General features: G+C 43.0%; 1 protein-coding gene across 3 annotated transcripts in view; it reads left to right on the forward strand.

Annotated features, from left to right (window-relative positions):
• Dpf3 (double PHD fingers 3) overlaps positions 1-11,701 on the forward strand; it is a 201,632-nt gene extending 189,931 nt beyond the window's left edge. For 2 of the 3 annotated variants that reach the window (XM_042692792.1, XM_042692794.1), the window contains one exon: positions 1,831-2,143. In XM_042692792.1, coding sequence (XP_042548726.1) covers positions 1,831-2,033 — 203 coding nt within the window. In that variant the 3' untranslated portion in view covers positions 2,034-2,143. Of the gene's footprint in view, positions 1-1,830; positions 2,144-10,636 lie in introns of those variants that run through there. The other variant, XM_042692793.1, reaches the window with a different exon arrangement.
• The last annotated feature ends 1,504 nt before the right edge of the window (positions 11,702-13,205 follow it).

Below are 13,205 nucleotides of genomic sequence, written 5' to 3' on the forward strand. Positions count from 1 at the left end.
TATTACATGTTGGCTTGTCACAGTGATTCAGTTCTTCCTTGCCATGTCTGCCAGTCTTACCTTCAGCTCTTTTATGATTTATGATGCTAGGGATGTTTAGGATTTGAGATTGCCTTGAATGGCAAACTGCTAATTGGAAAAGGACTTGGTTTCCATTGTATACAACTCTTGGCACTTAATTCTCAAAGACCCTACTAGAGTGGCTCTTTTGTGCCATTCTGTTGCTTATGGTCCAAACGTGATACTTGATGTTGAACTTTTTATTCTATCAGTGCTACCTGGAAGATGGCCCCTGTGATAGTAGTGGGCTTTGGTTTTTAGACACTTGAAGAAAAACTAAAACAATTCAGTGCTTAGTAAGAGCAGCAGTCCGACAAAATCTCTACTGTTAAAAGCAAGGTCACATGATGGGGAGATGCTCTAAGCAGGATATTATGGACTGCTACAGGTTTGGGCAGGCTAGAGACCTGTTTTCTGGTTCGAGAGCATCTTAAGGAACCTCATTACAAACTTCCATAATTTCCCCCTTTTCTACAAGAGATGGTGGCACTAGAATCTATGGGCAGCTGAAGTGGGAAGGTGTTATTTATTCATTTTTCTATACCAAGCCTCTCCATAATCTCATTCAGCTACTCTTTCTCACGTTCTTTCTGACTGCTTCAGGGGTCATTTTATACCAGCGTAGATATTTTCAGTGTCATTACCAGGGGTTAATTTTGGTGGATCACTTAAGATCTGACTTGGAGGTTCCTGAAATAGTTTGATACCTTGGGAATATGCAGGCGGTGTGAGTCTGTGGGTGTAACTGTTCAGGCAGGTGGGTGGATAGTTCTCTGAGGCCTCTCTGGGGTTTTTCCAGAGAGTAGTGTGAGTTTGGTTGAGCTGTGTTTCTTTCCCTGCCTGTCTGCGCTGCTGCCTGTGTTCCCTGGAGGAAGGTAGAATGTCCAATCTGACACTTTAACAGGTACATCCCTGCCTTAGGTGGAGCCCAAAGAATGTGAGAAAGTCAAAACCCGAGCTTTACAGCTTTCAGCATTGTGTATTTTATTAGGGGTTTAAAAATCCCAATTTCTCACCTTCTTGATGTTCAGAGTTAAATTTACCAATTTAAACTTTCTGGAATAACGGAGATCTGGGGATGTTTAATAGCTGTGTGTGTGTGTGTGTGTGTGTGTGTGTACATGCATGGCTGCATTTGTGTGTGAATACAGATCACAGACCTTTCCTCCAGTGGTTCAAGAAAATGTTATCGACCATTTATCAGACTTTCCAACTTCTTTTTTGCTTTCAGTGTAAATGAGTGACATGGTGTAAGGGTAGAATGAAAGGGCTCTGAGAGAAGGGGATTAGAAAGTGGGTACCAATAAAAATAAAATGGATGGAGGTTTAACCACCTTGAATGGGTTTTCTGACAGTAATACCTTTGTAAAGCTGACTGTCAAAGTGACAGACAAACAGTGCTCAAAGAAACACCAATGGAAACAGCAAAGAAATACCAACAAGGCTTAAAACCCACTAAGGAAAAGCACTGGGAGGCAGGATTGAGTGAGTGTGCATGCAGAAGAGGAGCGAGACCATATTTCCTCTCTTGCTGTTGGAAGGCCTTTACAGAGAAGCGATGGGGAGTGGGGGTGGGGTTCTCTTCCCTGGAAATGTGTGCTGGGTCCCAAATCCAGAACCCTGGGTGATGAACCTGCTTAGTCCCTCTTGGTGACCCTCAATGGTCTATTACCTTGCTATTAGAAATGACACTGTCATGACGTAATGAGAATATTAATGATGCTGTGTGTTGCTTAACCCATGTGCTGATATATTCATCATACATGTCAGCTCATTTGGGAGGAGAAGGCAGGAAGGAGAAGGAGGCAGCGGCTGCAGCACACACCACGGAGGACTTATTCGGTTCCACGTCTGAAAGTGACACCTCAACTTTCCACGGCTTTGATGAGGAAGAGTTGGAAGAGCCTCGCTCCTGCCGGGGACGCCGCAGTGGCCGGGGCTCACCCACAGCAAATAAAAAGGGCAGCTGCTAAGCCCCTGGGACAGACTGTCTGGCCATTTAGCCACCCCCCCTTCTGACTCTGGTCATTGTTCTGGTTCTAATATATATTTTTAAATGAAAGACAACTTAGGGTTCCCCCTTTCTCCTTGCTCTTTTCTCCCATGGTCCACGTGTCCCCTCCTCCCCTTGCCATCCCTCTATTTTGGGTATGTACAACAGAAGCACAAACTACTGAAACAAAGCAAAACTACAAAAGATGAAGATGTGCTGTTTCTTTTCCCTAGAAATTAGGAAGTTAGATGGATTTTTTTTTTCTTTGTTGGGGGGAGAAGGGAACTTTTTGACATGAGCAGAGTTGATTTCCTCCGTCTTCTTTTTTTTTTTTTGGTATTTATTGGCAAAACGAAGAGGAGAGGAATGCTGGGTTTGGAAGCAAAGAACCAATAATATTAAAATTATTATTTATATATGCTAGCTATTATTAGAGTCAGACTTTTCTGAGGGAGAGAGAAAGAGAGAGAGAGAGAAAGAGAAGGGAAATAAACGAAATCAAAGTAATATCCTGTTTAGAAGCAAGCCACTGGGGGGAGAATTTCCTCAATGGGAAGGTGATGCCTATGGAGTTGGACCCCTCCCCCTGTGTCCTCCCTGACCCCTCCATCTTCCTCTCTGCTTGTAAGAAAAATGGCAGCAGTCCCAGAGAAGCTTGGCCCTTCTGTGTCTGGCCTCCTTCCAGTGCTGGCCTGACCAGCAGCCGCCTCCTCCATTCTGCAGAGCTGCTGTTCCATTGTTGCCGTGGTCATCCACACTTTGCAACCGGCGAAGAGCAATGTCTAAACACAGGAATAGAATATAAGCCACAGTCATGGCTCAGCAAAGACAGAGCAAGCCAAGGCTGCACTCATGGAATCAAGGAAGGGTGATACTTCATCATACTCCCCTCACCCCTGGTTACAAAAACCCCACAAAACCACCTAACTGCCTGTTGGATGATCAAGCCTCCTGTGTTTCTGCTTCTACCTAAAAAAATACATATATATATATATATATATACCTATATATATATATACATATATATATATATGTATATATATATATGTATATATATTAGTGCCTGCCAGGCACTTTGTTTTATGTCTCCAATAGCACCTGCTGGAATAAACCAAAGTGACACTTGCTCAAGGCCCTGAGGATATGGAAGACCTTGTTGGCCATCCCTGTGAACAGCTGTGGGGCCCTGCTCAACAGGTATGTCCTGGCTGGCCTGTCTTGTAACTAGGGTAAAACCATCATAGTTTTGGTTTGTTTTTCCAATTTTCTTTGTCTATCTTTTTCCTTTGGTTCCCCACAGCTTGCTCTTTTGTTGTGTTGGGTTCCTTCTTAGTGTGGGAGGTGGCTATGGGTGTGTCTTCTCCCTGGCCCACAGTGACCTGTGTGCATGTGTACCCACGTGGGCCTAGGCCTGGGTATGGAGCTGAGGCTTGCTTGGGCTACAAGAGGGGCTCTGTGCAGAGAATGAAAAGCTTCTGGCTTTGGGCTTCAACTGCAAGAGAAAGTGGCTTGGGAAATGCTTGGCTGACTCTGTGTCCTTTGGCTAGACATGAAAGTTGAGCCCAGAGAATGTAGGCTGGAATTGGCTGTTGGCCTTGGGTAGGGATAAGGAGATGCAGCCATGGGGCAGTGCATGTCCATGCTCTGGGTACTAGTTTCCCTGCTAAATGGATGAGTCCAAATGCAAGAAGATTCCTGATCAGAAATACTCCAGTGGGATGTTTGGAAGAATCTGAGCTCCTATGAAATGTGGCCAGGGTCTCTGTCCTCCATGAGAACACAGGCTCACTTTGAGGCCCTCGGTGAGAGGTCCAAGTAAGTGTCAGTAGAGTGTAAGTGTTTGAGAAGATCTGCTTTGGCAATCTAGCCTTATAGGATCCTTTGAATTAGAGTACTCACTAACAGGAAAAACCAACCCAACAAAAGTAAGGATGATCAGACGAAGCCCCAGAGGACCTTAGTTAGTGCTTCTCTGTTCTTCTGAGACAGAAAAGGGCTCCCTGTTTTCTCCTGTTTCAGGTGCATGTAAGCTTTCCTGAGCATGGTTCTCAGTTTTGAGAAAGTGAGTAACAGCTGCTTACCCCCACTTAGGGATGTTCTGCCTAGTCTAGGTGTGGCTGTGTTGCTAGGGAATACAGCATGAGCCTCCAATGTGGGACCACCCTGCATGCTCTCATGTGTAATGAAGGCAACGTAGTTGGTTCTAGTAGGTTTCTGCTTAGGGGATAAAGCCTGCTCCTGTACTTTCCACCTCTGTATTTTGTTCCTTTGATTCACATTTCATTTATGAAATCTGAGCTTCCATGTTAATGAGAGTATGCTCAATCCACATAACCATTTGAAATCTGTCTAGTTGTTTCATGGTTCATGGTATTGGAATTATCATTGGTGACCTGGCTTTGTACTTGGGATATTTTTCTAATCTACATAATTAAATAAATGATAAAAAAAAGTCACTTAGTTTCAGAATCTAGCTATGGTTCTAATGGTGAGCCAATAGTTTAGAACTGTCTAACAAAGCAAACCCTCTGAGGATAAATATTGCTTATCTAATTTACTTCTTTCCTTTGTTCCTTCCTTCCTTTCCCTTTCTTTTCTTTTCTCCCTTTTCTTCCTTTTCTCCTTCATTCCTTCCTCTTTCTTTTCTCCTTCCTTCCTTTCTTCCTTCCTTCCTTCCTCTCTCTCTCTTTCTTTCCTTCCTTCCTTCCTTCCTTTCTTTCTTTCTTTTTCTTTCTTTCTTTCTTTCTTTCTTTCTTTCTTTCTTTCTTTCTTTCTTCCTTCCTTCCTTCCTTCCTTCCTTCCTTCCTTCCTTCCTTCCTTCCTTCCTTCCTTCCTTCCTTCCTTTCTTTCTTTCTTTCTTTCTTTCTTTCTTTCTTTCTTTCTTTCTTTCTTTCTTCCTTTCTTTTCTCTTGTTTGGCTTTTTTGCTCAAGGCTGGCCTTCTACAACTTGAGCCACATTTCCACTTCTGGCTTTTTGCTGGTCATTGGAAATGAGTCTCACAGACTCTTTTTTTTTATTGTGAAAATACCTTACAGAGGGGTTACAATTACATGGGCAAAGTAATGAGTGCATTTCTTATCAAGCATTGTTGCCTCCTCCTTTGTTTCCCCTTCCCATCCCTTCCCATTCCCCCCCCCCACCCCCGACCCTACTCCCGTCTTACAGACTCTTCTGCCCAGGGTAGCTTTGAATTGTGATCCTTAGACTCAGCATCTTGAGTAGCTAGGATTACAGGTGTAAGCCACCAGTGTTTACTTTTACTAGCTAGCTTGAGGTTCCGATTCTCTGATGGTATAAATATGCGCATAGCAATGTCATTTAGTGTCATCTGAGCATCTGTCTGACTCTCCTTATAGCATCTCTCAGCAGAATTGGAATTTTCATTCTTCAAAAAATAAGAATGAAAAGAAACTTTTAAGATGATTAAGTTTAAAGCCTTTATTTTTCACTTGTGAGAAGTCATCCTGGAGAGAATTACAATTGAGAGAACAGAGTAGACATTATTTTAGAGGCAAGCCTCTGAAGACCAAGGAAGGACACTGAATGATGAGGTAGAGGAAGAGGAAGCTGCTGTCCTTGGTTGATGCTATGTCATTCTCTCCCTTTCTCTAGTGAACAGCCATCAACATGTGTGTGTGTGTGTGTGTGTGTGTGTGTGTGTGTGTGTGTGTGTTAGATATCATTTGACGTGTTTTCCTTCCTTGAAAGAGTTCATTCAGTTTACATAAAAAGGCTGAGGCCTAGAATTAGGTTAAGAAATGTACCTAAGGCTCCACAGAGTCTCACAGTTCTGTGGCCAGCCTTGGACTGCTATTCCTTCCACCCATGCCTCCTGTGTAACCAGGATGACAGATGTGTGCTATCATGCCTTGATTATTGGTTTGGATTGGGTCTCGCTGACTTTTTTGTTCAGTTGGCCTGAACTATAGTCCTCCAGATCTCTGTCTCTGGAGTAAGTGGGATTCCAGGTGTGAACCACCATGCACAGAGAATTCTTAGGAAGGGCTGTGCAGAAATTTTTTTAGATAAATCACCTTCCAAGCATTGTTTTAGACATTCCTTTCCAAGGAGAACTCTCTTTGGGGTGACCTGAGGAATTGCAGGATCCATGTGGCCACCGATGCAGCTTTCCTTTTTGTTGTTGTGTTTGTTAAATAAGTGGGCCACTTAAAACTTGAAATAATAAGGAAATTAGAATCATCAAGACAAAAGTGATCTGGCCAGTTTCCTTTGTCTCACCAGAATGCTTCAGAAACATCATCTGATCTTCTGAATCCTAGCCCTGGATATCCAAAATTTATTGAAACATTCAAATCTTTGGGGGAGAACTGTTCATATAAAGGTGACTGTTGCTGAGTTAGGTGATGGCTGTCTTTTCCAACCCTGAGTAATAAAATCTTTATTTCTGTTACTGAGACTATGTAGAGATAAGATATCATATCATTATAACACTAAGAATGAGAAATATGCATTTAATTTTTTTTTTTTTTGTCGGCTGTGGGGCTTGAACTCTGGGCCTGGGCGCTGTCCCTCAGCTCTTCAGCTCAAGGCGAGCGCTCTACCACTTGAGCTACAGCGCCACTTCCGGCTTTCTGGTGGTTTATTGGAGATAGGAGTCTCACCGTCTCTCCTGCCCGGGCTGGCTTTGAACCGCGATCCTCAGATCTCAGCCTCCTGAGTAGCTAGGATTACAGGCGTGAGCCACCAGCGCCCGGTGCATTTAATTTTTAAAGGTAGTTTGATGTCAGAAATCCAATTTGTTGCTGGTGTTTTAGGGCAGATTTAATTTATATATATGTATACATACATACATACATACATATATTTTAAGAAACCCAAACCCACAATGTTCTCATCAATACTATCCCTTTAAGTCTTCCTGCTTGCTTTGCATCTCTCTATGCACCTAATGGGCTGCAGCGTGATATTGCTTTTATAAAGCACTTGAGGGAACCTCAGATCATTACTTGGGGAGAGAAGTAAAGGCTGTTTGGAGGTTCTCACTTCATAGTGGAATAAAATTAATTAATTTTATCTCAATATGCCTCCTGTTACATCTGATGAATATGATCTTGAACATGTACTTAAAGTTTGAGCGTTAAGAATTTTCCCAAAGGGGATTGGTTTAGCTGTTGGAAATGGAGTTGCTTATGTTGCGGGTTTTCTGAGTGAGACAATTTTGGTTTGGGGAGTAGAATTGTAGAGGAGGAATGAAAAGTTCCAAGGTCCAGACCTGATGATCAGCCATGTGACTTTGTTGCAGTGGTGCTTTGCCTCAGTTTCTTTGTGTTTTGTGAGGAGGATATGTGGACATTTCTTTCCCAATCTTGATAGATAACCAGCATTTCTCAGGCTGACTCTCTCTCTCTCTCACTCTCTCTCTCTCTTTCTGTATCGAAGATGAAAACATAAAATTTTAGATTTTGAAATAATTTCACACTTATAAAAAACACAATATTAGTACAAGAAGTCCCATATATTCTTCACTCAGATTCTATAAATAACCACATGGTCACAATTGGGAAATTAACACAGAGACAACACTGTAGCCTACAGCTCTAATTCAAATTCTGACAATTGTCTCACAAATGGACTTTTTCTGATCTACGATCGAATCCAGGATCACACATTGCATTTCGTTTCATGTCCTCCTATAGTTCCTTTACCCGGATTAGTTGGATCTACAGTTTGCACTTGGTTTTCATTATCTTGATACTTTTATAGCATACTGGCTAATCATTTCCTAGAAAGACATTCACTGTAGGTTGGTGTGCTGCTTTGTAATGATGGAGAGGTTGTACATTTTGGAAATGATGTTGTATCCTTCTCAGTGCATAATATCAGGAGGTACATGACTGCCTTAGCCCACTACTGGTGAGCAAAACATTTGGCCTTTCAGCTGAGATTCAGACTAGTTTGTTTTGGATGATGGTATTTTCATTCAGATATATGTTGTTCCTTTGATGACTAGGAACTGAATAATAGCAACACGCAGTTGGTTGCTCCACCCTGTAAAGGAAGGATGCCATTAAACATGAATTTAGTGGTAAGTGCACTTATTTGAGATCTAGTTGGGCAGAGTAAGTATTCACAAATGATTAATGTATAAGTGCTGTCATTCTGTATTATACGATTGTCTTTTGCTGTGATTCACAGTAGTCAGAGAGATTTTCTTGGAGGGAGCCATTCAGATCAACAAAGAGCTCTAAACGGACTATTGCTATTTAGTCTGTAGGCAAGAATTCCTGTGATTAGAAAGAATAGAGTGAGAGCTGAACAACAAAAAACAAAGTTTGGAATCTCATGCAAAATAGAAAACAAAATCACATTATGAAAACACACTTACTTATTGTTCTGTAGCATTTTGTTCCTACGGTTAGTCTCTCCCTCTTGCCCAGCGAGTGGTGTGTTCCTTGAAGACAAAGGTGACATCACTTGTGCCCCGGGCAGTGCCTGATACCACTGTGTTATAATTAATTTGTTGAAATAAGATCAGATGTGAGCAACATTCTGAACAAAATAGAGAAATTCTTCCTTTTTTTTTTTTTTGGTCATGGAGCTTGAACTCAGGCCTGGGTGCTGTCTCTGAACCTCTTTGTACTCAAGGCTACTGCTTTACCATTTGAGCCACAGTGCCACTTCTGGCTTTTTCTGAGGAGTTTAGTGGAGATAGCAGTCTCATAGACTTTCCTGCCTGGGTTGTCGTCTTTGAACCATGATCCTCAGATTTCAACCTCCCGAGTTACTAGGATTATAGGCATGAGCCACTGATGCCTGGCAAGGAAGTAGTCTTAAATCTCATTCTGTTGTAGTAGATGCACAATTAATATCATTAACAGGAAAGCTTGGAGAAGCCATCTGCGGATGCAGCATCCTTTGCTCATGTCAGAGGGGGCGGTGAAGCAGTGGTGAGGGAGAAGGGGAGGGGACAAGGATGTGGTGGAGATTGGATAGCATGTGGAAGGATGAGCAGTTAAACCTTCTTAGAGGGACTGAAAGCAGGAAACAGAACATAGGAGGACGTTTTCCATGGTATAGAAGTTGGCCTTGCAGGAGGAAATGAGAGAAAATGGATGCAACGATTGCCAAGTTGGAAAGTATAAGCTATTTTCTAGATGGCTTCAATGGGGTAAAATTGTGTGTGTGTGTGTGTGTGTGTGTGTGTGTGTGTGTGTGTGTGTGTGTGTGAACTGACCCCTAGAGAGTGTCAGCGTTTGAGGAGGGACAAGAAGTGTCCTACAGTGGGGGGGGGGGGGTTGGGGGGGGAGGAGTGAAATCATGACTAAGGCCCAACAAAAGAACCATTGGCAGGTACTCTAGGGAAAGTCATAAGAAAACCACGCAGATTTGTTCCCCCAGTGAAAGGGCTGGAGACAGATGGCAGTGGTTGAGAGGATCAGCAGAAAGAAGGAGAAAGGAGATAGACAAGGGCCACCAGGTTGGCAGGTTAGGGACATGAGTCAGTGGGATGGATCCAGGGGAGGGAGAGGAGCAGGAGAAAGAAGAGGGAAGAAGCATACGTAGACGAATAGAGTCTCAGCCTTGAAGTGCATCTTCTCCATGTCTGTGCCCCTGACCAGGGAAGGATGCCTTGGATACTAAAAAGGAGAGATGTGGCAGTCAGGAGAGTCTCAACCTGGAAGACCCAAGTTTGGCTTTGAGCTTGATGTTCTGGTGCCATGATTGTTTTTCATTTAGACACTATCTGTGTGTGCATGTCTGTCTGCCCTCTGGAACTGCTTCTGAGATGAAATGGAGATACATTTGATCCTATTGTCCATTTTTTTAAATACTAATTACATCATGTCAAAGACCAAAGTCACTTAGCAGATTCCATTTTGACTAGAAGTAAAATCCATGCCTGGTTGGTACCTATAGGCTAAAGAGGGTCCACATAGTTTCAAGTGCCACTAGCTTCTGAGGCTGACCCTTGAGGGGACTGGGTCATTAGTAGTGAAAGACTTGCCAGGGCCTCATGATTGAGTCTTTCTGTAAACAGTTCTGACCCCTTTGAATCACTGCGAGACAGGATTGGAAGTGAGGGTGTATATGAAGCAGAGTCCTGTTAGCTGTAGGCCTCACAGGAGGGCAGTGGAGTTTTCTGAGGTTATAAGTCTTATAGCATAGAACTCTATATTTCCACTTGCATGAAGTGCACACAGATGACATCACCATGGTCCTTTCTGGGATTATTTGGTTCCAAAGTAGAGTGAGAGAGGAGAAAGATTTTTTTGTTTTGTTTTGTTTTTTTTGCTTTGCAGTGCTGCCTAGGGATGGAAAATCCAGCTATGTTCTCTGTCCCTTGGGCCACTGAGCAGCTGACCTGACCTGTTCCTGGCTGATTTTGTGTTACTGACATTCAAGACCCCAGAGTGCCCAGCCTGATTCTCAGCCCACAGCCGTAGCTTCATTTGCTCTGTTATTAGTTGGTGGTTTTCTTCCTTTCTCTTTCTTTTCAGTTCATGTCATATTCACCACCCCACCCCACCCCACCCCACCCTTAAATTGTAATCTATCTTTCTTAGGTAACTGTTCCCTGCTGTTGTTTTTTGTTTTATCTTTCATTGCCTTTTCCCCTACAGTCAACTCTCTGACCTGGGAACTGTGCATCCTTCAAGCAAGCCATTTCCGAAGACGGCGAAAAGAACCCAATGAGCCGACATCTTCTCCTTCTTCTCTTGTTCCTCTTCCTCTTCCCTTGCTTGGCCCCTCCTTGAGTGTGTTTCAGCCAACACCAGAGCCTGGATTGTGGCCAAGTCCTCCAGCTCCACGCTGCTCAGCTCAATGAAGTCACAGGAATGGCCTAAGTTTGTGCAATAAGAAGATTTTTGGTTTTCTTTCTTTCTTTCTTTTTCTTTTCTTCTTCTTCTTCTTTTTTTTTTTTAAAGATTCTTCGTTACATCTCCTTTCACAGTCTGTGAGAAAGGCACCCAGGTCAGACTGGAATTTGCTCTACAATAGAAATAACTGAACACGAACAAACTGACAAAAAATTTTTAACAAAGAGTTAACTATTTTATTTATTTCAATATTTAAAAGAAAGAGTGCTGACATTGCACACTATTTTTGTTTAAGTACCTTCTACTTCAAAAATTAAAAAGCAATTTTGTGAAGACATGGCATCAAAAGAGTACTTACTGTAAAATAAAGACTGACTATGGACTCTAAGGAAAATCCCACCCCCCCACCCCAACATTTTCAGTAAGAAAATAAAGATCAACTCTGCTCTCTCAGGCTTTTTTAAAAAAAAAAAAGAAAAAGAAAAAAAAAGCCATTCATGTATGTGCTTTAGATATTTTTATTTCTGCGAGTTGGATGTGGTAAGTGAGGAGTGATCAGTTTTTTTCCCCTTATTTTTTAAGGCTACTGAAAATGTTGGTGATGTTCAATGATTATGTGTTAAGACTTGACTAAAATAAATTAGCTTCAAATCAGCATTGTCTGCACACCTACTCCGCCTGTGCCCTGAACCCCAGGCAAGCCCATTGATCTGACCACAGAGAAGCAACAGCCTGCATCCTGGCCATGATGTCTCGTGAGGCCTGGCTAGGAAAAGAATTCCTAACATCTAGTGATGGATTATATTGCTGCAAGTCCAACAGGTTGGAACAGAGACAACTTTAAAATAATGTCATGAAGAAAAATTTTAAGAAGCAACAACAACAGCAGCAAAACAACAGCAAAAGTGAAGCAAAGCTGAAAGATGTTTAATTAGTTCAGTTAGTTCAGGAGTTGTCCTAAAAGGAGTTGACTTTCTGCTAAGCTGGCTTCGGGAACTTCAGATACTAGAGCTTTCCCCAAAGCTCTAGGAAGTTGACCTGAGTGATGGAAACAAGTTCAATGGCTTGTAGGGCAGGAGGAAGAAGGCAAATATTTCAATATGTCTTTTCATGCCCATGCTGGAAAGTGAACCCAAAATCCCATTCAGTGGAATTTGGCATTGTGTCTGTGCCCTAGGCAAAGAGGTCAGGTGGCTAGCTGGGTCTCTAAGGTTCTACCCATAGCCTTCCCTCTGGGCTGGGTCTTTTACACATCAATGCCCTGGGAGTTTCACTCCTTGGTAAGCAGAGTCATGGATAACACAGATTATAATACTCCTAGATCTAATGCTGGACATTCTTGTCAGCAAAGATCCTCGAGTCATAGTGTTACTGAGAATCTCTTTTGCCTTTGAAAGCAGAAGGTGTGGGCGGGCACAGACTTCCTGCCCGTCATTTCAGGTCTCTAATTCCAGGTCAGGCCCTGGAGGGTAGTGGGGGAGAGGGAAGACATCACCAAGAGTATTGTATCATTCTGTAGTCCCTTTTCTGTGACATTTTTCTCACAGAAAATGGCCCTTTTCAAAATGCTATTCATTGACTGTAAGAATCTGCACTCAATTCCCACCAAGTTACAATGTGTGTCCAATTGTGATAATGCTTTGCATCATGTAGGGTTTGTATGAAGTCTGTATGAAGTTTCTGTTAAATAAAAAGTCTGTTTCCAATTGTTCTATAGGATCTGTAAAGTTTGCTTCACCAAGCAACCTCATCCTACAAGGGTGCCTTTCACGCCGGCAGGTGGACAGGACTCCTGGAGTCTGCCCACTTTCCTGCCCTAGATTTGTTTTATTTAGAAGCACAGTCTGGGACAGCAGTTGCCACTGGCATGGCTGCCAGCTGGTGCCATGAATAATGCCCCTGGGTTGGTGCCAGCACAGGCGCTCTGAGCCTGGGGTGGTTGTCACTCATTCACCCACCCATTATCACCACCACCACCATCATTGCATCACTATAACCATGGCCATCACCGCACCACCCTCTCCCTGGCCCAAACGGATTGAAATCCTAATTGTATGTTTAGACTTAACATGCCTGCTCATCATTGCTTTTATCCCTATGCCAGAAGCAGAAGTCTGCATGATGATGAGAGATTTAGCATGCGCTTGGAGAAAGATGGGACAGTAAAGTTCCCACTATTGTATAAAAGGAGTGGTTGGGGCAGGTGCCGTAAGCTTGCCAACCTGTGCAGATGGCAGCTGGGCCCCTCTGGTGGTTTTTGGATACTCCTGTCTGATGGGTTTTCTAGATGAGTTAGGACAGGTCATCATGCAGGCCATGTCTGGCCCTCTGAGCATTCCCAGGCCCCACAGGGCTGGGTAAAGATGGAATG

The sequence above is a fragment of the Dipodomys spectabilis genome, unplaced genomic scaffold (genome assembly GCF_019054845.1).
Source record: "Dipodomys spectabilis isolate Male_0828 unplaced genomic scaffold, ASM1905484v1 ptg000157l, whole genome shotgun sequence".
Taxonomy (NCBI): domain Eukaryota; kingdom Metazoa; phylum Chordata; class Mammalia; order Rodentia; family Heteromyidae; genus Dipodomys; species Dipodomys spectabilis.